Source organism: Sorex araneus, chromosome 3, assembly GCF_027595985.1.
Source record: "Sorex araneus isolate mSorAra2 chromosome 3, mSorAra2.pri, whole genome shotgun sequence".
Lineage (NCBI taxonomy): Eukaryota > Metazoa > Chordata > Mammalia > Eulipotyphla > Soricidae > Sorex > Sorex araneus.
The window spans coordinates 98526450-98549755 of record NC_073304.1 but is presented as its reverse complement, the minus strand read 5'-3'; the positions used below and the strand labels follow the sequence as shown (position 1 = coordinate 98549755).

Here is a 23306-nt window from a genome sequence, read left to right as displayed (position 1 = left end):
TACCCGCTGTGCTATTCCTCCAGCCCCGAAAAGCTTGCCATTCTGGGCAGAATGGACGGGGACTCAAGGGAATCATGAGCAACAAAGTAAGTCCACGGGGAAAAGGCAGGTAGGTATTCGTAGATTTCACCAGTCCGTGCAATACAAGGATAAAAAACTGGAGACTCAATAAAATAAACAGACCCATCAGGGGACACTGACAGCAGAACTAAGGTGGCCGAGGGGAGGGTGGGAAGTCAGGAGGGTTTCATTTGTGCTATAGAGCTTTCCCACAAGCCCGCAGCTGAAAGCAGGGCCCGCAGGGGGAAGGCAGGGAGGGCTGGGCGCCGCCCCCCCACCGCAGCTCCAGCGGCCTCCCTCTCCCCACTGCTCTGCTTCTCAGCTGTTAACTAGCGGGTGGCTCGGGCGTTTCCGGAGAGGCTCCGGCGGGACCGAGCAGAGCGTCCCGCCTCTCCCCCGGGCAGCCGCGGCGTCACGTGACGGCGCGGTCAGCTGACCGGCGCGGGCGGAAGGAGCGGCTCCCGGCGGCGGCGCCGGCACAATGGTGAGCCCTGAGCCGTGGCGCGAGGCGGGCGGGCGTGTGGCGGGCCGCGGCCCGAGACCTCGGTGTCCAGCACAGCCGGGCAGCCGCGCAGGCCCGCGGCTGGGCGTCGGACCGCTTCCCGGGCGCTAAGGCAAACGGTGCCAGACCCCCGTGGCGCCCAGGAGGTGCTCCCCTAGCTTCCCTCTTCCTCGGCCTCCAGGGGCACTTGCAGACCCGGTTTAGAATTCGACTCCGCTGACCGTTCGCAGTGTGCCCGGGCCTGGCCGGGAGCCGTTTGCGGACTGGGAGCTTAGCCGCCTCACAGCCCCTGCATCCTTCGCTCCCCGTGGGGTCCCGCGGCCGCACACGCCGCGTGCCCGGGGGCGACTTAAACTGCAGGGGCAGGGGCGGAGCCCGGGCTGACCACGTGACCTAACTCCGACGTCAGGTTGGGCAGGGGGCTGGTGGTAACTGGGAGTTAAGGTGCTTGTCTTGCATCCCCTGCCCTAGTTCAAACCCCCACATAGTATATGGTCCCCGACCCCGCCAGGAGTCATCCCTGAGCACCGCGAGGTGTGGCTCCCGGACAAAAAGAACGTGCCCCGGGGGGCCCCCAGGGAAAGTAAAAGAATATCACCCTAGTACCGTCAATAGCACTACTGATATTGTCAGATATGAGAGGAACTTTCACAGCTCAGCTCTGGAGAGATTGTACAGCAGGTAGAGGGCTTGCCCTGCACGGGGCCAACCCGGGTTTAATCCCCAGCATCACATATGCACCCCGGTTCCCCAGCAGGAGCTGTTCCTGAGCGCAAGTGTCAGGGGTCTAAACCCTGAGCGCTGCCAGTTGTGGCCTCCCAGCAAATGAAGGCAAGATAAGTGTTCGGACTATGATGGTGGTGAACTCAGCATACAGCTGCTTTGTTGAAGTAGAATCACGCAGAGTGTACAGTTGTTTTGGTATGCATAGACTTGCCAAATTAACCAAAATGATGTGCACACCTACCAGTGCCTGAAATAGTGGGAAGGTCACTATAGAAAGTGGGTTCATGAGGTCCATTGCTGAGAGAACGTTTGAGAGGCCCAAGCAATAAATAGTACAGCGGGTACAGAGTTTCCCTTGCGTGCTTCCCACCCGGCATCCCATATGGCCCCCTGCGTACCACCAGGAGTAATTCCTGCATGCAAAGCCGGGAGTAACCCCTGAGCACTGCTGGGTGTGGCCCCCAAACCAAAAATAAAATAAAAAGTTAAAACAAAACATCCAAAGGTCCTGTTTGAGCAGAGACCAGGAGGGAGTGAGTGGCCAGGCTGCGCCAATGGGACAGGGGACCAAGGGGAGGATGGGCCTGGGGTCACAGCAACAGTGTGGCCAGTGGGGCCCAAGCAAGGTGGGGACTTTAGTCTGTGTTCTGGGATCTGCCACACAAAGGGCTCTCTGGTATTTGTGGGGAAGGTGAAGGCCCGTGAGAACAAGGAAGAGCGGCCCAGTGGGTATCCTCTTCTTGGACAAGGGAGAAACGAACTCCTAAGCCCTCCCACCTGCCTGACCACCTCTCTCTCCCTGTCGCTCAGAGGTTCCGGTTCTGTGGTGACCTGGACTGTCCGGACTGGGTCCTGGCGGAGATCAGCACGCTGGCCAAGATTGTTGAGTGCCTGGGGTCCCGGAATGGGGCGGGGGCAGGGGTGGGGGTGAGGCCCTTTGGGTTGGGGCCTGGGCATTACCCTCCACCTTCTGGTGGTAGCCCCTGCTCGGGGGCATGGCCAGTGGGGTGAGGTGATCCTTCCTGCACCCCCAGTCCTCCGTGAAGCTGCGGCTGCTGTGTGGCCAGGTGCTGAAGGAGCTGCTGGGACAGGGGCTTGACGTGAGTACTGCCAGCAACCCCAGCCTCTCCGGCCCTGGGAAGCACTTTCTGGTGGGCGTGGGGCTGGGGAGGTGGAGCCGCACCCACTGAGCGCCCCTTTTCCCCATAGTATGAGAAGATCCAGAAGCTCACTGCTGATGCCAAGTTCGGTGAGCCCTCCTCAAACCCTTCTGTCTTTGGTGACCTCGGGGACTTGAGTCCAAGGCTGGTGCTTGTGGCTCAGGGAGCAGTGAGTGAAGATCACGGGCAGCAGGAGGTGACTGGTGTGCCCTCCCGCTTGTCCCCGCAGAGTCAGGTGACGTGAAGGCCACAGTGGCTGTGCTCAGCTTCATCCTCTCCAGCGCCGCCAAACACAGCGTGGATGGCGAGTCCCTGTCCAGTGAGCTGCAGCAGCTGGGACTCCCCAAAGGTACCGGGATGAGGGCCCGGGGGGCCCTGGCGTGTGCCCGTGTTCTCGCAGGGGTTGGGCTGGGGTGCTGAGACCTGCCGCCACAGCAGCTGCTTGGTCCTCAGAGCATGCCACGGGCCTGTGCCGCTGCTACGAGGAGCAGCGAAGCCCCTTGCAGGAGCACCTGCGGACCTGCAGCCTACGCAGTGAGTCAGGGCATAGGGGTGGGAGGGTGGGATCTTGTCTCTGTTCTAGAACATTCTAGAAGGTGCTTGCAGCATGCCGGGTGCTGCTCTCAGGACACCGAGGGTCAGATGATGACTCCAAGGCTGGAGAGAGAGTACCGCCGGGAGGGCTGTACTCGGATGTAGCAGCTAACCTGGGTTCAACCCCCAGCGTCTCATATGGGCCCCTGCACCCGCCAGGAGTGATCCTCAAGCACAGAGCTACCCTGAGCACTGCCGGGTGGTGTCCCCCCAAAACAAAGAGATCAAAAGATGACTCAAAGGGCAGCAGCACCTGCTTTGCATGGGGGAGCCTGGGTTCCACCTGCACACAGAGATCACCTGTGTGATCTCTGGAGCCCAGAAAACCAAACCGAGAGAGGAGGGCCAAGGTCATGGCTCCCAGGTGGGACACAGGCTCTGCACACGGGCATCTGCAGCCATCCTCCAGGGCCTTCAGGGGAGTACCAGGTCCCCCTGCCCCCCATTCCCCAGCAGTACCAGGTGTGGTCCCCTCCACAAACACAGGCCCAGAGGGGCTGAGTCGCAGCCAGACCCCTGACGCTAGCGTGCCAGCCACTGGGTAATCTGCTCCCACCTCGGGCACAGGACGCGCGCTGCTCCTAGGACATCGTCTGGAGGGCTGAGGAACTAGGGGGTGTGGCCTGAGACCCTCTCCCCTGTCCCCCACCCCAGTAAACCGGCTGGTGGGAGTGAGCTGGCGCGTGGATTACACCCTGAGCTCCAGCCTGCTCCAGACGGCGGAGGCACCCATGCTGCACCTGCGGCTCCAGCTGGCGGACGCCCCTGACGAGCCCGCCCAGCCTGTCACTATGGCCCTCACGGTGAACAAGTTCCAGGTCCTCCTAGCAGGTAGGGAGGACTCGGCCCGGCTGCACCTGGAGGGGTGAGGATCCCGGCCCCCAGCTCCTGACCGCGGCCCCTCCCCCATGCAGAGCTGCGGCAGGCCCACACCCTGATGGGCTCCCTGGGCTGAGTCTCCACCCTCCGAACCCTCCGAGGGCACCAGGCGACGTGTCCCTTTGGAGAACTGTGAGCTGTGTGGTGGTCATCCTGCTGGACACAGGCTGGCTGCAGAGGTGCCGGTGTACAGGAGATGCCGGGCTTGAGCCAGTGTCATGACACCACACGTGCATACATGGAAAGAACACACACATTCCCCACTCCTCCCCCCAACTCCTGACAGCCAAAGTAAATAAATGCATCCAAGTTAAAGCGTTTGTGAATCGGCTTCTCTGGGGTTCTTCGGGTCAGAGGTCTTGGCGGGAGAGACCAGTGATATATACAGTTTAGCCCAACACTCACTTTTTAAAAAAATTTTTTATTTTAATGAATCATCATGAGATACATAAGATCATGACTTACAGACTTTCATGATTGTGTTTCAGTCAAACAATGTCAAGTACCCATCCCTTCAGCAGTGCCCATTCCCCATCCTCAGTGTTCCCAGTATCCCTCCCGGGAACCCCTCCCCCCTTCCCACCTCCTGCCTCTATGGCAGACATAAACTCTCTTTCTCTGTCTTTTTGGGTGTTATGGTTTGCAATACAGGTAGCAAGCAGCCATCATGTTTGGTCCATAGTCTACTTTCAACATGGATCTACTATCCTGAGCAATTCCTCCAACCATCCCAGCTACCTTTTCCCCTAATGCATGAGATCAGCTATCAAGCCATGGGGCAGTCCTCCTGACCCTTATTTTAACTGTCCTTAGGTGTTAGTCTCCTGTTACTGTATATTCCACAAATGCAACACTCAACTATTTTTGTGTGGGCCACACATTGGCAGTGCTCAGGGCTCACTCCTGGTGGTCTTGGGGGACCATATAGAGTGCTGGGGGTAGAATCGGGGTCAGCCACTTGGAAGGCGAGCCCCCTGCATGCTATACTATTGCTCCACCACGGCCCCTTCCCTGTGTATTTTTAATTTTAGTTTTTAGTTTGGGGGTTGCACCCAGTGGCAGCTCAGGCCTTACTCCTGGCTCTGCGCTCAGGAATTACTCTGGGCGGTGCTTGGGGGACCATATGGGATGCTGGGGATTGAACCCAGGTTGGCCATATGCAAGGCAAACACCCTGCTTTCTGTGCTATCGATCTGGCCCATGTATTTTTTTTTTTTTTGGTTTTTGGGTCACACCCGGCGATGCACAGGGGTTACTCCTGGCTCTGCACTCAGGAGTCACCCCTGGCGGTGCTCAGGGTACCATATGGGATGCTGGGAATTGAACCCGGGTCGGCCGAGTGCGAGGCAAACGCCCTACCCACTGTGCTATTGCTCCAGACCTGGCCCATGTATTTTATTTATTTATTTTTAATTTATTTATTTTTGCTTTTTGGGTCACACCTGGTGGCGCACAAGGGTTACCCCTGGCTCTGCACTCAGGAATTTCTCCTGGCGGTGCTCAGGGGACCATATGGGATGCTGGGATTCGAACCTGGGTTGGCCACGTGCAAGGCAAACGCCCTACCTGCTGCACAATCACTCCAGCCCCAATGTATTTTTTTTTAAATTATTATTATTTTATTATTATTTTTTTGCTTTTTGGGTCATACCCGGCCATGCACAGGGGTTACTTCTGGCAGTGCTCAGGGGACCATATGGGATGCTGGGATTTGAACTGGGGTCAGCCGCGTGCAAGGCAAATGCCCTACCCGCTGTGCTATCGCTCCAGTCCCTGTATTTTATTTTTTGAGGGGACCGCCAAAGCAGTGTTCAGGGGACCAAGGACAGCTGACCGCTCAGTCAGTAGGGTGCTGGGGTCCACCAGGACCATCCTCAAAGGAGCTTGGGGGCCATACAGTGCCAGTCCTTGCACATGCAGCCCTGAGTACCTCCTACCGCCCAACCAGCTCTCTTCCCAGTTCTGGGACTTGTGTCAGAGATGCAAACTAATTTTTAGGGGGGGTTAGGGATCACTTAATCTGTAACGATTTAAAATAGATCTCCCCAAATAAGTGTGTAGAGAAAAGGAGGGAGGCAAAGTTATTTGAAGGGGGCAAACTGGGCTTCCGGTTCAGGCCCCGAGGCCGCTCCGCCTGGATGAGATGCAAACTCCTCCCAGGCCCTCGGCCCGCCGCCCCGCCCGCCCGGCTTCCCGCCCAGGCTGTGTCCCTGTCCCCCTGTCCGCGCGCCTCCCGCTGCTGCCCGCCGGCCGCCAGGGCTCCGCCAGGTGACCGCCTGGGAACTACAGCTCCCAGCAGCCCCGGCCGCCCGGATTAGCCCCGCCGCCGCCGCGCGGGCCGGGCGTGGACCGGGCCCCTGGGCTCCTGCCTTGCACCGTTTTGGGTCCGCGAACGAACGCCTTTGGGCGCTGCTGCCCACACGCAGGTGGGTAAAGGCCCAGCCGGCCGCATGCTCCTTTGCGCCCGGCTCGCGGCACCCCGCACGCCGCGGCCCGGGCGTAGGTCCCGCACTTTGGGGGAGGAGCTCGGGACAGGGTGGGGAGCTGGCGTGCGCCCCCAGACCCCGACCTCGCCCGCGAACTTCCCACTGCCCTGCACCTCGGCGCCGGTGTGCGGGGTGGGGGACCGCGGTGCGGCCGGAGACCCCTGTCCCGTCCTCACCCGACCCGCCGGGCGCAGCCACTGTCAATCCAGCCCCGGGGCTGTAACTGGGGGAGCAGAAGCGTCAGCCCTGGGTGGGAGTGGGGGCGCAGATCCGGGCAGGGCCGGGGGCTCCGAAGGCAAGTCCCGCTGGGTCTCCAGGCGCAGGCCTTGGAGCTCCGCCAGGGAGGACCGGTGTGCCTGGCGCGGGGGAGCGCGGGACCCCTGTGAGGAAGCGAGCCGGGCGGTGGGTCGAACTTGACTCTAGCAGCACCTGGGTTGATTACTGGGCGAAGCTGGTGGAGCGCGTCCTTCAGGCCAGCCCCCCCCCCCCCCCCCCCGAGCCTGCCTTTTCCCAGCACAGCGCCCGCCGGCCCACTCCCCTGCACCCCCACCAAGGCGGGCGGCCCCTGGTCAGCTCCCACTGGTGCCCTCTCCTGCAGGATGCCCGAGGGCCCCGAGCTGCACCTGGCCAGCCTCTTTGTGAACCGGGCCTGCAGCGAGCTGGTGTTCGGGGGGTGCGTGGAGAAGTCGCCGGTCAGCCGCAACCCCGAGGTACCCTTTGAGAGCAGCGCTTACCACATCTCCGCGGCCGCGCGGGGCAAGGAGCTGCGTCTGACCCTGCGCCCCCTGCCAGGGGCCCAGCCCCCCCGGGAGCCGCTGGCCCTGGTCTTCCGCTTCGGCATGTCTGGCTCCTTCCAGCTGGCGCCCAGCGACGCGCTGCCCCGACATGCCCACCTGCGCTTTTACACGGTGCCCCCGGGGCCACCGCAGGCCCTCTGCTTCGTGGACATCCGTCGCTTTGGCCGCTGGGACCTCAGTGGCCAGTGGCAGCCAGGCCGAGGGCCGTGTGTCCTGGCGGAATACGAGCAGTTCAGGTAGGGCCAGGTATGGGGTGAGGGCTGGCTCTGGCAGTGCCTTGAGGCCAGAGGGGCGGGAGGGGAGCCCCCTCTGGGTCTCAGCCACTCTGCCTTTGGTTTTGTGGGGGCTGGGGGGCTCTCAGGCAGTACTCAGGGGCCCTGGCGGCCACTTCTGCCAACACTCAATGAACCATTGCTCGAGCCCTGCAGTGAGAACCATCAGGGCCCCCCCCAGAAGTGCTGGGGGGGGTGGACCGTTGCGTGGTGGCCTGGGAGGTACGCACCCAGGACACACGGGACCAGCAGTGGCCGAGACGGGTTCCCCCAGCACCCCGATGCTGCCAGGCGCCCTCCCTCTTGGCTGAGGGGCTTTCAGGATGAGAAAAGCGAGCCCCAGCAGTTTTAGGGGACAGGAGAGGACCGCTAATTACATGGTTTCACAGCCTGGTTCTTGTGGTCTGCCACTGCCTGGCTGCCCACTGGTCTGTGTCTCTGGTCTCCCCTGGGACTGTCCCCTCTGACTGCACCCCAGGATGTGATGCAGGCCACAGAAGGTGTTCTGTCCCTGCAAAGGGAGCTGCAGGGAGGCCCAGGCGGTCACAGGGGAGACTCCGAGTGCTGAGGTTGTGAGCCTGTGTTTGTTTTGTGTTTTGGGCCATACTCAGTAGTGCTCAGGGATCATTCCTGGCGGGTATTGGAATGCCGCGGAGTGAACCCTGGCCGGGTACATGCAAGTCAAGTGCCCTTTCTGCTGATCTATTGCTCCAGCCGAAAGCCTGTGTGGGCTGGAGGGGGCCTGGCGCTCAGCCTCCCTCGGGGTCACACACCTCTCTTAGGAGACTCAGTTGCCCGAGTGGGTGGGGCATCCCTGGTCAGAGAGGGCAGCAAACTCCTGTCCCCAGGTGCCTTCTTTTCATTTTTTTGTGTGTTTTTTGGGTCACACCCGGCGATGCACAGGGATTATTCCTGGCTCTGCACTCAGGAATTACTCCTGGGGGTGCTCAGGGGACCGTATGGGATGCTGGGAATCGAACCCGGGTCGGCCGCGTGCAAGACAAACGCCTTACCTGCTGTGCTATTGCTCCACCCCCCAGGTGCCTTCTTGGGGAGGCGTTTGTCTGTGGGTCTGAGGACCTCCTGAGGCCTCTCTCCCGAATCATCTCTACTGCTTCCGAAGCCTCGTGCTGTGTCCCCAACAACTATTCTTGGGGATCTACTCCTCCAAGGAAGCTGGCCGCCTGGGCTGACCCTCCACCCCCATACTGTCTGCTGCCCGTACCCGTGCACACCCTTCATGCCCCACCCGTCACTGAGTTGGTACTGCCTTGACCGCCGCAGGGCCACCAGGTGCTCAGTAGCCAGGCTTTCCTGTCCCAGCTGCTCCTGGACAGAGCCGGGCCCTGCCTCAACGTTCAGGGGCTCAGGGCCAGAGCAGTGGTGCAGTGGACTTACACACGACTGGCCTGGACTCCATCCCCAGCACCGCATATGGTCCCCTGGTGCCCCAGCAGGAGGGACTCCTGGCTGCAGAGCCGGAAGTAAGTGCTGAGCACTGCCAGGTGTGGCCCCCAAACAAAACAAAACAGGATGTAGTACGTGCTTTGCATGCAGGAGTCCTTTGTGCCATTCATGGTCCCCTGAGCACTGCCCCAAAAGTACAGTAGTAGTTCCTGAGCACCACGAGATATGGACTCCAAACAAAGTCTTAATGTTTTGGTTGGGGGGCATGTTCAGGTGCTCAGGAACTTCTCCTGCAGAGTGCAGTCTTGGGGGTTGCTCCCAGCGGTACAGGCTCAGCCCTCTGAGCTGTTTTTGGCTCCTCCCTGACCCTGTTTTTACTGTTTACTTAGCCTTGCACTGCCAGGGATTCATGCATGCACATGATTAGGCGCACACGTGCGTGCACACACACAGCCTGAGGCATGGAGGCCTCCTGGTGGTCTGTGTAGGACATATACAGAAGCATGTTTCCTCAGACGTGTTGCCGATTGGCATTTTTTACTTTTGGTAATGAATTAAAATCCTTGGGGTTGGAGAGAGATTGCAGCAGGCTGAGTATGGGCTCTGCATGCAGGGGGCCCAAGTTTGATTCTCAGGAGCAGCCCTCTGCACAGTGGGTGCTCAGGGCTTACTCCTGGCTCTGTGCTCAGAGATCATGCCAGGTGGGGCTTAGTTGACCATACAGGGTGCCGTGGATTGAACATGGATTGGCCGTGTGTAAGGCAAGAGCTTTACCCTACCCGCTGCACTCTCGCCTCAGGCCAGATGGTCCTATAAGGTTTCCATTGGACAGACAGGAAAACAGCTGTCTGCTGCCCCCAGCCTTGGGGAGAGGGACCTGGTCTCTTCCCTCCCTCCAGCCCCTGCTGCCCCGTACCTGGGAGGGGCCAGGGATGTGAGGTGCCCAGGCTGTGTTCCTCCAGGGACAATGTGTTACGAAACCTGGCGGACAAGGCCTTTGACCGGCCCATCTGTGAGGCCCTCTTGGACCAGAGGTTCTTCAATGGCATTGGCAACTACCTGCGGGCAGAGATCCTGTACCGGTCAGTTGGCAGGCCGTGGGCACGGGGCTGGCGTGGGCCGTGCATAGCCATGCTGTCCCCTGCAGAGCGTGGCCTCCTGTCTCCCCCCCTGCAGGCTGAGGATACCCCCTTTTGAGAAGGCCCGCACGGTCCTGGAGGCGCTCCAGCAGCGCAGGCCGGTGAGGGGGGTGCGGGGACGGGCTGCAGACGCCAGCAGGCAGGACCGTGAAGGCTCGCACACCTTTGGGCCTCAGTTTCCCCTTCTCTCTGGAGGGGTGGTGGATGAGCCTCCCAGGAGTCCCGCAGAGCTCGGAAAGGGCTCTCTCCTGGGGGGCTGCCCACGCCGACCATCCTGTCTCGCCCCTGCCCCTCCCCAGAGCCCAGAGCTGACCCTGAGCCAGAAGATCAAGGCCAAGCTGCAGAACCCGGACCTGCTGGAGCTGTGCCACTCAGTGCCCAAGGAGGTGGTGCAGATGGGTGAGCCTGGGGACACAGGCGGCCGCCCTGGCTGCTCTGGACAACTGTAGCCCCCGGACAGCGGCTGCCTGGCTCTGGTGCGACTCCCCCTCCCGGCCGATGGAGAACGGACAGTGTCTTCCAGGCGGCCCAAGGGGCAGGCAGGGCAGGATTCTGAGCCCTGCCCACGACCCAGAGTAGGGGAGACGCTGGCCTGCAGCCACACAGCTGGAGGAGGGAGGGCTTGCCCCCACCCCCCACTCCCTACCCCCGCTCTCCACCACGCCACTCTGTCCATCAGCCTCTGTAGCTGAGGTCAGAGCCAGGTCTAACCAGGTTCCCCACTTCTGCCCGAGTGTACCCCCCGACCTCCACCTGTCCCTCTGTTCCACAGGGGGCAAGGGGTATGGGCAGGAGCTGGGGGATGAAGACTTTGCTGCCTTCCGCGCCTGGCTGCGCTGCTACGGCGTGTCAGGCATGAGCTCCCTGCGGGACCGGCATGGCCGCACCATCTGGTTCCAGGTTCGGCCCTGCCGGTGGGGACCCCACCAAGCTGTGGAGGGGAGGGGGACACCCAGGGGACCAGTAAGGCAGGCTCGGGTTCCTGGCTCTCCAGGGTCACACTGCCCCATGAGGCCCCTCCCTGGGCACCCTAGTTGGGCAACTCTGACATGGAGGGACGCGTTGCTCAGAGACCCCCAGGGGACAGTGGTCTGAAAGGACAGACTCGAGCTTCCTCTCCGGGGCAAATTACTTCTGGCCCAGTTCAGGCTGGCACCTGAATTTTCCTCATTCCATTTCAGGGGGATCCTGGACCTCTGGCACCCAAAGGTAAGCAACAACTTGGGTGACCGGAGAGCGGCAGAGAGGACTGCTCACCAGCTATCCCCACTCCTGTCCCGGGTGTGGGGGGTTCTGTGACATAGGGTCCAAGACTACAGAACCCTCAGCCCCAGGACCCATGTCCTGCAGGGGGCAAGTCCCGCAAGAAGAAGACCAAAGCAGCACTGAGGGGGCCGGAGGATACCGTGGAGGTAGGTGTCCTGCCACTGCGGCCTCACTGGACCCACTCGCACACGGCTGCTGGGAGCCGCGGGGGTGCAGGGTCCTAAACCCCCTCAGCTCTGCCCTCTGTGTGCCTCAGGGACCCCCGTCTCCTCCACCTCCTGCCAGTCGCACCAAGACCCCTGCCCGACCACGCAGGCCACGCCGGGGCCGTCCTGAGCGCGGCACAGAGCAGCAGCCCGTGGCGGCCAGCCCCCCGCCGGCGCCTGCAGCCCCCGAGAAAGGGAAGAGGCGGAGGCGGCCTCCCTCTGCGCCCCGCTCGAAGGCCCTCAGTGCAGGTGGGTCAGAGGTGGTGGGGCCCGGGAGGGGTGCGTCCTCCCGCTGGGCCCTCACTGGTCCTCCCACAGGCCGACGCAGGCCCCGGAGGATCAAGGCTGACACCCCATCCACGGAGCCTGAAGGCAGCCCGGCCTCTTAGCAGGCGGCTCTCTGGGCCCGCTGCTGCCTGTTCCGCTCAGGAAGCCCCAGCCCTGCACGCTGCACCCCTGCCCCTCGCCTCACATCCACTCGGAAAGCGCTTTATTTTTATAAACATGAATTTGGACTTCTTGGCACTTTCTGGCATGGCTGCGTGGTACAAGGCCGGCTGATCGGGGGGCGGCGCCAAGGCCCCCCTCATTTCTCCTGTGCTCAGTCCACGGGCCTGCTCCCCAGTCAGCGCCCACCCCTCGTCCTTCTCCCCAGCCCTCTTGCTGCCCGGCACCCACCCCCTTGGAGCTTCCCGGGCCCAGGCGCACGCAGCAGGAATCCTGAGCGGGGATTTATTGTTGCAGGAGAGGGGGAGCCTGCTTCAGGCTGGGGTGCAGGGCCCTCCCACTGCCCGCCCCGCCTCACTTCAGCGGGGGCTGCAGCAGGAGCAGGAGGGACTGCACTTGGAAGGGAGAGAAGCTGAGCTTCAGGCCGCTGTCCTGCATGGGCAGGTGTCCCTCGGCGTCGTACTGCTCCAGGAGGTCACAGCTGGGGAGAGGAGGGGCTGTGAGGCGGCACCCGGGAAGGTCCTGTGCCCCCCCTCCTCCCCACCACAGGAAAGCCCAGGCCCCCACCCTAATGCCCAGGGCCGTGCTCCCCTGCACCCAAAAGCCCGGGCCCACGCGCCCACATACAGGAAAGCTGGAGGTCCGCACCCCCACACACACCTGAAAGCCCGGCCCTCGCCCACATGCCCAGGAGAGCCCTAGGACCCACGCCCACGCCAGCCCAGGGCTGTGCCCCCACGCCCAGGAGAGCCGGGCCGCGCCCCCACGCACAGGAAAGCCTTCTGAACCGGCAGCTCCGTGTGAAGCCAGCAGTCCACGTGGCTGCCGTGGGCCTCGTAGAGCCGGAGCACCAGCGCGCTGCCGTCAGCCTCCTCGGCCTGCGGACAAAGTGGGCGTGGGCGCTGGGAGTGGGGCAGGAGTGGGGCAGGAGTGGGTGCCGCCCCTGGGCCCCCTGACCTGCTTGACGGTCTCCAGCACCACGGCGGGCGAGGACACCCAGAAGGCGCTCCAGGCGGTGGCGGGCGCCCGGCCCGGGGCGGGCAGTGCCAGCAGCGGGAAGTTGAGGTTGTAGGCGGCCTGGATGACGCCCGCGTCCTGGAAGGCGCCTGGACGTGGACGGGAGCCGGGTGTTGTGCAAAATGGGGTCTGGGGGGAAGGCTCCCCGTGACCCCCGGAACCCCGCACTCACCCTTGTGGGGCATCAGCGCGTAGGTGAACTCGTGGCGCCCCATGTCGGCTGTGGTGTCGGGGGACTTGGGCGCCCGCAAGCTGGGGTGGGAGGTGCAGGGTGGGCTGGGCAGCAGTAGCTGCACCCCCGCGCCCCGTGCCCCACCGCCCGGGGGGAGGGCAGCACTTACAGGGAGAGGCTCAGCACCCCGCCGTGCACCGAGGCGCCGTACTTGCAGTCGTTGAGCAGCGCCAGCCCAAAGCTGTGCTCAGACAGATCCACCCAGCGGTGCGCCCATCCCTGGAGCGGGGCAGACACTGCTCCAGGGGCCACATGCAGTGGCCCCTGCCCGGCCCACCCGGCCCGTCCACCTGCCCTGCTCCGAGCAGTCCTCCCCCCCACACCGGCCGAGCGAGTGGGGCCCGGAGACCCAGCGCCTGCCCCCACCACGTGTCAGACCTCAAATCGGGCCCAGTCCCAGGACGTGTTGTAGTGGGTGGGCCTCTGCAGGTGCCCGAACTGGACCTCGTAGGTGGCCTGGGGGCTCCGCACCCGTGCCGGGAACTCCACCTTCAGGAACTTGTGGGACTCGTGCCAGTGTACCTGGGCGGGGGAGGGAAGGGAGAGACATGGACTTGGGGTGACCCTGCTCGCCCACCCCTCGGGGAAAGACGCCCGCCCCTCCCCCTCTGCCCCGCTACCTCAGTGTGGAAGCGGACGTAGGGGCAGCCGACGTCCAGCACCACCTCCTGGCTGAGCCGACTGTTGGCGCTGAGCTGCAGCATGAACCAGGCGCTGCCCCGCAGCCCGCCCTCGGCACCCACCGCCAGGGCCCCGGGCTGACCCAGCACCGGCTTCCTGTGGGCAGCGGGGAGAGTGCAGAGCGTGCTCGAGGGCAGGGGTGCCTGGCAGCCTGTGTCCCCAGCCCCCAAACCCCGCACACTCGCACCGTGTCTCCAGGTGGTAATCCATGACATCCCACGCATCCCAGTACAGGGGCACATCGTCGAACAGCACGAACTGGTTCCCCACGGCACCCTCAGCAATGGCCTCCCTGGAAGGACAAGGCGAGTGGGGCTGTCCGGCGGTCCCTCCCCATGGAGGATCCAGGGGACCCCTCTCCCAGCCTGCCCTACTCCCGTGTGGGTCCAGTTACGAGCACATGTGTGTGCGCGCGTGTGTGTGTATGTGGGGGTGGCTGTGGCCAGGGGATGAAGGGAGTGGGGTCCAGCTGCCGAGCCTGGGGTGAGGACAGGGAGGGTTTGGCACCTGCCGGAGGCCACCAGCACCAAGGACATCAGGCAGCCTGTCGGGTCCAGCCTCACCCGGAGGATACCGTTGTCCAGCGTCACGGAACCGTCGGTCTTGGTGGGAGGGTCCTTGAGGCTCAATCTGCGGGGGGCTTCCCCCTCCCCCCAGTCCTGCCTCACTCATGCCCTCCCCCCACCCCACACACAGACTGGGACGCGCCCGCCCTCACCTCTTGCAGCACGAACACAGGTTGCTGGGGTGCTGGGGACGGCAGGGAGGTGAGGGCAGGTGCGGGCGCGTAGCCCATGCTGGGCACCGTCACCAGGGCTGGGGAGGAGCCTGGGCGTCAGGGCGGTGCTCAGGGGGCCAGGGGGGCCTGCCTCTGGCTGGCCTGGCCCTGGGCTCATACCTAGGCTGGGGGCCGCACCAGCCCGAGGCAGGGCCAGCACTTCCGTGCGCTTCCAGGGCAGCGTGTTGACGAGGAGCAGACCCTCGGGGCCCGGCTCCCCTGCACACAGGGCGGCCGCGGCGGCGCTCAGCAGCTCACTGCCTTGAGCTCGGATATCTGTGGAGAGACGAGGGGTCTCGGGTCACCACGGGGCGGGGCGGGGGCACACGGCTGGGCCCTGGCCCCACAGCTTCACCTTCATAGTGGGCCATGGCTTCCTCGGCCACCAGCTGGATGCAGCTTCCAGTCACCACGTCGTGGAACTGGTTTAAGAGCAGGAGCCTGTGGGAGGGATGAGGCTGGGGGAGCAGGCGCTGAGGAGGGGGCCGGGGGTCAGGCCGGAGGGTGGGGCCGGCAGCCGGGCTGACCTCCAGAGATGTTGCAGCTGGGCGGCCGGGTACAGGAACTGGGCGCTGCGGGCCAGGGCCAGGCTGCTCAGCAGCTCCACGTCGTGCAGGACCCGCTCGCAGTCCCGGTTCCCCTTCTTGATCTGAGAGGGGGCGGGGGCTCAGGCCGGGTCTGCTCGGGGGGTCTCGGGGCCCCCTCCCGAGCTCCCCCCCACCCATGACCCTCCATGGGCCCCGAGTGGCCGAGTGTGTTCCCTCCCTCCCTCCCGGACCTGGGCGTGGGTGGTGTAGGTGCCGTTGTGCAGCTCCAGGAAGAGCTCCCCGACCCAGGTGCACAGCTGCTCTGACTGGTCCTGCAGCGCCGAGAAGAGCCGCTCGGGAGAGGAGAGCTGCACCCTGCAAGGAGGCGACCGCTGCAGCCCGGCCCCGCCCCTGCCCCCCGCCCCCCAGCAGAGGGAAGCAGTGGCCCGGGGTGGGGGCTCTCTGAGAAGCAGAGGCCAAGCGGGGGCGCAGGCCAGGCCTGACCTGGGCAGCCCGTCGGTGTTGCTGAGCCGCTTCAAGCGGTCCAGCATGGTCTGGGTGGGGCCGCCACCGCCATCGCCAAAGCCAAAGAGGAAGGCGCTGTGGTTGGTCCTCCCCTTGTCCCGGTTGTTGGTCACAGTTTTCAGCACCTGCGGTGGGTAGTGCATCGGCACAGGGCGGCCCGGGACAGAAGCCAGTCCCTGCCCGCTGCCTCTCGGCCCGGCCTCACCTCCTCCACGCTGCCCTGCATCCCGTAGGAGTCCCCGGGGGGGAAGTGGGCCAGCACGCGAGAGCCGTCCAGGCCCTCCCACAGGAAGGTGTGGTGCTGTGGGCAGAGCAAGCCGAGTTGGGTCCTGGGGGCTCCTCCAGAACCCTGCCCTAAGCCAGCCGTGTCCCTTCCCTGCCCCGCTCACCGGGAAGGCGTTCACCAGGTTCCAGCTGAGTTTCTGGGTAAGGAAGAACTTGATGCCACAGCCACGCATGATTTGGGGGAGCTGTGCCGAGTAGCCAAATGTGTCTGGCAGCCAGAACTGGGGGGTGAAAGGGCCTCGGGGTCAGGAAGCAGGGTCTTGGCAGAGCAGCCCTCCCACCCCCACATCTCTAAGGGGTGGGCCAAGCCCCAGCCCCCCTTGGGCGCAGTGCGCCCCGCCTACCTCTGAGCACATCTTCCCGAACTCCTGCAGGAAGAAGTTCTGGCCCTGCAGAAACTGCCTCACCATGGCCTCTCCACTGGGCAGGTTCCCGTCCTAGAAAATCCATGCAGGGGGCCGGGGGTGTCGGGGGCAGAGCGTCCAGGCCCCAGCGCCAGGCAGGAGAAGCAGGGCCCCCCGACACGCGCCTTCTGTCTCCGGCTAGACAGCACCACCCAGGGGCCCAGGACAGGTCCCCCCGGACGCCTGCCCCAGAGCCAGTGGCCTTGGGGGCTGGAGGAGAGGTGCGACCTTGCGGGGTGTGGGGTGAGGGTCAGCAAAAAGTCCCAGCAAAGCCCCGGAGCTAAATGACTTACCATCTCCACCCAGGTGCCCCCCACGGGGACAAACTGGCCCTGGCAGGCAAACTCCTGGAGGCGGGCATACAGCCCTGGGTACTGGCTCTTCACCCAGTCCAGCTGCTGGGCCTGGAGGACAGGCGGGCAGAGTGGGGCAGGGCGGCTCAGCCCCCGCCCAGGCCAAGCATCAGGTCTAAGCAGCGTTTCCCCACCCCCCGCCCCCGCCCACAGCTGCACCTGACCTGAGAGCAGGTAAAGATGAAGTCAGGGTTCCGCTCCATGAGCTGCACAGCCGTCACCCAGCTCCGCGCACACTTGCGCACCGTTTCCTTGAAGGGCCACAGCCAGGCTAGAGCGCGAGGGGACAGCAGGGAGAGAGCGGTAAGAAGGGCATCCCCCATACTGGTGCCCCCAGCAGGCCTGGCCTGGCCTCAGGAGGGGGACGGGAGCCTCCTGTCCCAGCCGTCACTCTGAATTGCTCTGTTGGGGCAGGGAGGAGGCGGGACTGGTTTTTTTCTTTTTGGGTCACACCTGGCAATGCACAGGGGTTACTCCTGGCTCTGCACTCAGGAATCACTCTTGGCAGTGCTCAAGGAACCATATGGGATGCTGGGAATCGAACCCGGGTCGGCCGCGTGCAAGGCAAATGCCCTACCCACTGTGCTATCACTCCAGCCCCCAAGGCGGGACTGCTGGATGGTTCTCCTAGGGGGGAATGCAGGGCACCGCGGCAGCCTGAGGGTCAGACCCTGCCAATGCCCAGGGCCCTGAAAACAGAGGGCAGGGCTGCCCCAAACTCTCCCGAGTCCCCTCTGGGGGCTTCAGTTCCTTCCTCCGAGGCGCCATGACCCTGCCCCGTCTGGGCGCAGCAGAGCAGGTCTCTGTCTGTGGTTCAGACGCTGCAGCACCAGAAGCCTCACCCTTGGGGAGCTTGTTAAAAGCATGAATATCCCCTAAGACCGTGCACTCACCAGGTTCAGATCTGAACTCCTGATCCTCCCCAGGAAACCTTCCCTCCAAACCCCCCGGGTGCCAGCCCCCTTCCCTATGACTTTCCTGTCATTCCTCTCCCAGGACCTGGGAACTCTAGACTCATAACTCATTCTCGGTGTCAAAGGTCACCTCCTCCAGGAAGCCTCTCTTGAATTCCCCCAACCCAGCAGGGCTTCTCAGTCCCCACAAATCCATCAGGACACCAACAGTGCCGGATTCTTGCCAGTCCCTTTAATCCTTCCTCGATGACCTAGCAGGGGCCACAGGAAGCAGCACAGCTGCCAGAACCCCCAGATCAGCCCCGGTGCCTTGGTTTAAAGGTGAGGAGGAAGCAAAGGCCTAAGAGTGTCACAAACTGGGGCCAGAGAGATAGCACAGTGGGTACGGTGCTTGCCTTTCACGTGTCTGACCCGGATTCGACCCTGGCATCCCATATGGTCCCCTGAGCCCCGCCAGGAGTGATCCCTGAGTGCAGAGCCCAGAGTAAGCCCCGAGTGTGACCCAAACACCACACCCAAACAAAAGGGGGTGGAGAAAACCTGCTGAGCTCCCAGGGCTTCCTGGACGCTCACTGCCACCCTACCTGTGTCAATGTGGCAGTGGCCCATGGCATGGAGGGTGTGCTGACTTTCACCTCCGCGTTGGTCAAAGAACCTGGAGGCCAGGGCCTGGGCTTCTGGGAAGGTGTCAGGCTGGGCAGGGTCACACACATTCACGATCTGGTTGGCCGTGTGCAGGGCCTGGAAGCTTCGCTGGTTGTCCTCTCCCAGAGCCTGCAGCAGAGTCTGCCCTCAATGCCCTCTTGCTCAGCCCTGGGCCCGCCCCCCCTACACACACACACACACACACACACACACACACACACACACACACACACACACACACACACACACACACACACACACACACACACACACACACACACACACACACACACACACACACACACACACACACACACACACACACACACACACACACACACACACACACGGAAATCCTCTCAACACACCGGCACAGAACCGGAAACAGCTGCGTAGTGTGGGCCCGAGAGTGCCGAGGGTGTGCGGGGGGGTCAGTACCTTGGCGATGCCCAGCAGCAGCTCCAGATCCACCAGGAGCTTGTGGACGTCCCGGCGGAACACAGCCAGCTCCGCTCGGCTCACCTGGAACGTCTTCTCAGGGTCGGGAGCTGCGATCAGGCTGCCCTTCCCGGCCCCCAGGAGCCCGTTGCAGGCGACTTCCACATAGAGGGTGAGGCTACAAAGGAGAGGCAGCCTCAAGCCGGGGGCTCCCGGTAACCCCTCCAGGAGCGAAAAGGACATCACGTGAGCATGGAGGGTCGGGTTGGGGACAGCGGCAGCACCAGCTCTGCCACAGTCGGGAGAGTAGAAGCCAGGCAGGGCTGAACAATCTTGAATTATGCTGGTGGTCAGCCTTTGATTCCAGAACTGTCCTTTTGTTTGTGGGGGGGGGCCGGGCCCACACCCAATGATGCTCAGGGGTCACCCCCGACTCTGCACTCAGGAGTCACTCCTGGCGACCATACAGGACGCTGGGGAGCGGACTTGGGCTGGCTGTGTGCAAGGCAAGCATCCTTCCTGCTGTTCTATCGTCCAGCCCTCTCGGGGCCGGTTCCCGGAGCCCTGCCCGGCTCCCGGAGCTGTCCCTGCTTACTGAAACCCTGTTCTGAGCTCCCAGGTCTGATCTCTCAAAGTTCCAGCAGCTACTGCGGGGGTAGGCGGGGAGCGGCAGCTGTGCTGGGAGGTTGCTGCTGCCTTCAGAGGGTACACAGGGCGCCCCTGGCGAAGCCTGCCCCAGCCCGCCTCCTATTGCATTCCCCAGGTCTGTGGTGGAGCTCCTCTTCTGCGCCCCCAGGGCTTCCTCCTGAAGCCCCCATCAGGGCGGGTGATATGAGCAGGTTTCAGTTCCCATTGGGGACCACATCACTCGGCAGCACAGCCCACTGTCTGGAGACACTGGGCACAGCATCCGATACAATGATAATTGTATCATTGTATACACAGAAGATACAACGATAATGTCTAAGAAGAGTTTTTAATGATACCATAAAATGTCCAAGCAGTATCAGAAAAGGGACAGAGTAGCAAAGTCATGAATCCCATCCAGCAAGAAGCGCTACTGAGATGGCCGCGGAGCCGTTAGTAACAGTCACCTCTGTCCTGGGGAGGGGGCTTCTCACTGCTCTGGGCTTTTCTGCACTCGAGAAGGCAAACGCTCTTCTCCAGAAAAATCCTGCTGTCACCAGCTAGGAGACTTGCGGCTCGTTGCGGGGAGATGGGGGTGTTTCCAAGGTCCCTCGGGGCCTCTGACAACGCCCGCCCCGCCGCTCCCCAGCACAGGGCCTCACTCACCTTCGGGGGTCTTCTTCCCTCAGACTGTCGGTCAGGATGTAACTGGTCTTCTCCCCCTCTTTGGTCAAACCCTGGAGGGAGCGGAACACAGACAGGTCTGAGGCCTGGGGCCAGTGTGGATGAAGGACACGCGGATGGGGGCCAGCCCTGGAGGGCTCCCCAGCTCCGGCTCTTCTCTCCGTGACACGGCTGGAACCCCAGATAGCAAGTGCCCCACACCAGAGGACTAGTGCCAGGACATCAAACGCAGCTAGTTCACAGCAGAAAGACCGTTCACAGCAGAAAGACCCTTGGTCTTACGGGAAGCACCTGAGCAGGGGTCAGGACACGTGGCTGCCACTTCCGGTAGCCTCTGAAGGGAAACTGCCATGTGCGGGGCAGGTTGGCTTCAGCACTCCGGAGAGAGGCACTCCGGAGAGATGTGCTGAACAGGGAGAGAGACGGGCAAGGACAGGGTGGCCCTGTGTGGGTGTTGGGGGCAGAGAGCCCAGACTCAGTGGTACTCAGGGCAACTCCTGGCATGGTGCTTGGGAACCACTCCCAGGCACAGGGCATACAATCCAGCCTTTCGAGCCATTTTCCCCACTTCTTTGCCTTTTTCAGTATGGGAAGTTTTTGCTTTTTTTTTCCCCCCTTTTTGGGTCACACCCAGCAATGCTCAGGGGTTACTCCTTGCACTGCATGAGGAATTACTCCTGGCGGTGCTTGGGGGACCATATGGGATACCGGGGATCGAATCCAGGTCGGCTGTGTGCAAGGCAAATGCCCTACCCACTGTGCTATTGCTCCGGCCCGGGAAGATTTTTTGGGGGAGGGTGGGAGGTCCACACCCAACTGTGCTCAGGTTTTATTCCTGGTTCTGAGCTCACGGCTCACTCCTTGTAGGGGTTGGGGGACCATATAGAGTGTTGTACTATCTCTCCAGCTCCAAGAACAGCCTGGAGCATCACCAGGTGTAGTGTGACCCTACACTCTGCACCCCCCCCCACAAAATACACAGTCAACAGAATTATTGGAATTAATATGGGTGGAGTACAAAGAAGACACTAGTGTTCACAAGTGGGGAATTGTGAGTAGGAGGGAGAGACCTAGTACTGCAGGCAAGTAAAGCTTGCTTTTTAGTTCTCACTGTCAAGAACAGCTTGAAAGAATCCCCTCATAGGCAAAATATATATATATATATACACACATATATGTAGATATATCAATACACATCTATATATAGAAATATATAGATACATATAAAAATAGATATATATGAAATATATATCTGTATATCTATATATAGAAATATATAGTCTAAATGTATATATGAAAAATCAGGGGCACAGAGGAATAACACAGCAGGTAGGACACTTTTCTTACACGCAGCCTACCTGGGTTTGATCCCTGGCATCCCCTATGGTTCCCCGAGCACAGCCAGGAGTACTTCCTGAGTGCAAAGCCAGGAGTAATTCCTGAGTGTGACCCCCTTAAAAACAAAAAACACACAAAATAAAATTAGTTAAATACTAAAAACTGCGACTGGAGAGTTAGTACTGCAGGTAAGGTGCTTGCTTTGGCATGAGGCCTGACCAGGGTTTGATCCTGGCACCCACCCCCCAGCACCACTAGGAGAGGTCCCTGAGCAGAGCCAGAAGCAAGCCCTGAGCACCACTGAATGTAGCCCGAAAACAACAAAAATAAGCCCCCAAACAAAAAAATGAACCTAGAGGCTGGAGTGATAGCATGGCGGGTAGGGCGTTTGCCTTGCACATGGTCGACCTGGGTTTGATTCCCAGCATCCCATGTGGTCCCCTGAGTACCACCAGGAATAGTTTCTGCATACAGGGCCAGGAGTAACCCTTAAGCATCGCTGGGTGTGACCCAAAAGGCAGAAAAATAAAAAGAACCTAAAAATTAGGAGACGGGTCTGCACTTACCTAGCACCTAAGAAAGCACTAGGAAGGGAAGATTGCTGGTTAGCGGCAGTTAGTGAATTGTAATTATGGGAGGCATGTGAGCTACCCATTCAACTTCTCAGTGTGTCAGAGACGTTGCCTACATGGCAACCCAGTTCTAAGGTAGGGCTACCTTAGGACAGGTGGGGCTACCTGCTGCAAGGTGGCTCTGTCCCTGGGGCAGGGCTCCTCACCTGGACAGGCTGCCCATCTCGCCACACCAGGCTTTCTCCATCACTCTCCCAGCAAAAGTGAATTTCCTGACCCACCCAGTCTTCTGGGATGGTCAGCTCCACCTGGAACCAACAGGTCCACCATCTGCAAGAGCCACAGGATGCACAAGAGGTCAAAGCCCGGTTCCTTTGCCCTGCTTTCTTGGATTAACGATCAGGAGCAGAGGGCGTGAGCTTTACTTCGAGCATCTACATGCATAACACGATATTTAATTTTTGTTTGTTTCCGGTTTTTGCTCGCACCATCACACCGGTTGATGCTCAGGGGTTACTCCTGGCTTTGGACTCAGGGATCACTTCTGGAGGTGCTCAGGACTGAACCGTGCCGGCTACAGGCAAGTGCCGACTATCTGGCCCCCGAGGGACTCCGTTTAGCTGTTTGTTATGGCTTTGGGTCACACACCCGGCGGTGCCCAGGGGTTTCCCCGGCTCTGCGCTGGGGATCTCTCCTGGCAGTGCTGGGGGGCCCTACGGGGTGCCGGGACGGACCGGCGGGGGACCGCGGGGTCACGCACGTGGGCCCGAAGCGGTCGCCGAGGCTCGCGGGCCGGAAGCGCTGGCACACGGCGTCTCCGTAGGGCAGGCGCTCGGGGGCCAGGAAGCTGGCCAGGGCGGCGGCGGGCCGGCGCTCCCCGAAGAGCCTGCGGGAGGGACGCGGGACGCGGCGGTGGGCGGCGCCCGGGGCCCGGCCGGCCCCGCCCCTCCCTCCGGCCCCGCCCCGTCCTCACCCCCAGGCCCCGCCCCGGCCGCCCCCGCCCCACTCGCCCCGCCCCGCCCCCGCCCCGGGCCCGGGCCCCACCGGCCGCGGAGGTTACAGTCGGTGAAGTAGAGCGGCGAGATGAACTTCTCCACGCGCTCCAGCGTGCTGCGCCGGTGCTTGAGGGCCGGGGCCGCCATGGCCGCGCGCCGTTCTCCGGAAGGCCCGCGGCGCCCGGGTTCCGGCCCGGACTGCGTTCCGGGGAGCACCTCCGCCCTCCGGGTTCCGGCCCGGACGGCGTTCCGGGGAGCCCCGCCGCCGGGTTCCGGCCCGGACGGCGTTCCGGGGAGCACCCCCGCCCGCCCGCCCGGTTCCGGCAGCGTCGGGCTGCAGCGACGGCACC

General features: G+C 62.4%; 3 protein-coding genes across 14 annotated transcripts; 2 read left to right on the top strand and 1 right to left on the bottom strand.

Annotated features, from left to right (window-relative positions):
* The first annotated feature begins 461 nt into the window (after window positions 1-461).
* Window positions 462-4241, top strand: COMMD4 (COMM domain containing 4). The gene is made up of 8 exons (XM_055131967.1): window positions 462-544; window positions 2099-2170; window positions 2323-2388; window positions 2498-2537; window positions 2678-2797; window positions 2902-2982; window positions 3697-3873; window positions 3957-4241. The coding sequence occupies exons 1-8, from the start codon at window positions 542-544 to the stop codon at window positions 3995-3997; spliced, it is 600 nt and encodes a 199-aa protein (XP_054987942.1). The 5' UTR covers window positions 462-541; the 3' UTR covers window positions 3998-4241.
* Window positions 4242-6143: 1902 nt separating this feature from the next.
* Window positions 6144-12204, top strand: NEIL1 (nei like DNA glycosylase 1). Of its 11 annotated transcripts, none has more exons than XM_055131754.1 (10): window positions 6144-6347; window positions 6725-6879; window positions 7006-7440; window positions 9846-9965; window positions 10060-10421; window positions 10795-10922; window positions 11204-11231; window positions 11373-11434; window positions 11545-11743; window positions 11823-12202. In XM_055131754.1, exons 3-10 carry the CDS (start codon window positions 7007-7009, stop codon window positions 12053-12055), a joined length of 1566 nt encoding a protein of 521 aa, XP_054987729.1. In that variant the 5' UTR covers window positions 6144-6347; window positions 6725-6879; window position 7006; the 3' UTR covers window positions 12056-12202. The 11 variants fall into 11 exon arrangements, 8 of the variants coding, with proteins under 8 accessions (XP_054987729.1, XP_054987731.1, XP_054987736.1 ...); XM_055131756.1 differs by lacking the exon at window positions 6725-6879 and having other exon boundaries at window positions 10060-10123; window positions 10322-10421; window positions 11823-12200; XM_055131761.1 differs by lacking the exon at window positions 6725-6879 and having other exon boundaries at window positions 10060-10123; window positions 10322-10421; window positions 11813-12013.
* A 5-nt stretch (window positions 12205-12209) lies between these two features.
* MAN2C1 (mannosidase alpha class 2C member 1) lies at window positions 12210-23201 on the bottom strand. 2 transcript variants are annotated; one of them, XM_055131751.1, is made up of 26 exons: window positions 23006-23196; window positions 22722-22847; window positions 22168-22291; window positions 20034-20104; window positions 18741-18918; window positions 18242-18431; window positions 16908-17014; window positions 16684-16794; window positions 16331-16423; window positions 16091-16207; window positions 15907-16002; window positions 15681-15826; window positions 15428-15551; window positions 15177-15298; window positions 15005-15090; window positions 14770-14925; window positions 14590-14687; window positions 14379-14473; window positions 14059-14163; window positions 13811-13967; window positions 13569-13712; window positions 13300-13409; window positions 13131-13210; window positions 12899-13047; window positions 12713-12819; window positions 12210-12422 (listed from the first exon to the last, which is right to left on the bottom strand). In XM_055131751.1, exons 1-26 carry the CDS (start codon window positions 23101-23103, stop codon window positions 12296-12298), a joined length of 3117 nt encoding a protein of 1038 aa, XP_054987726.1. In that variant the 5' UTR covers window positions 23104-23196; the 3' UTR covers window positions 12210-12295. The 2 variants fall into 2 exon arrangements, with proteins under 2 accessions (XP_054987726.1, XP_054987727.1); XM_055131752.1 differs by having other exon boundaries at window positions 14379-14511; window positions 14590-14925; window positions 23006-23201.
* Between the last annotated feature and the right edge of the window lie 105 nt (window positions 23202-23306).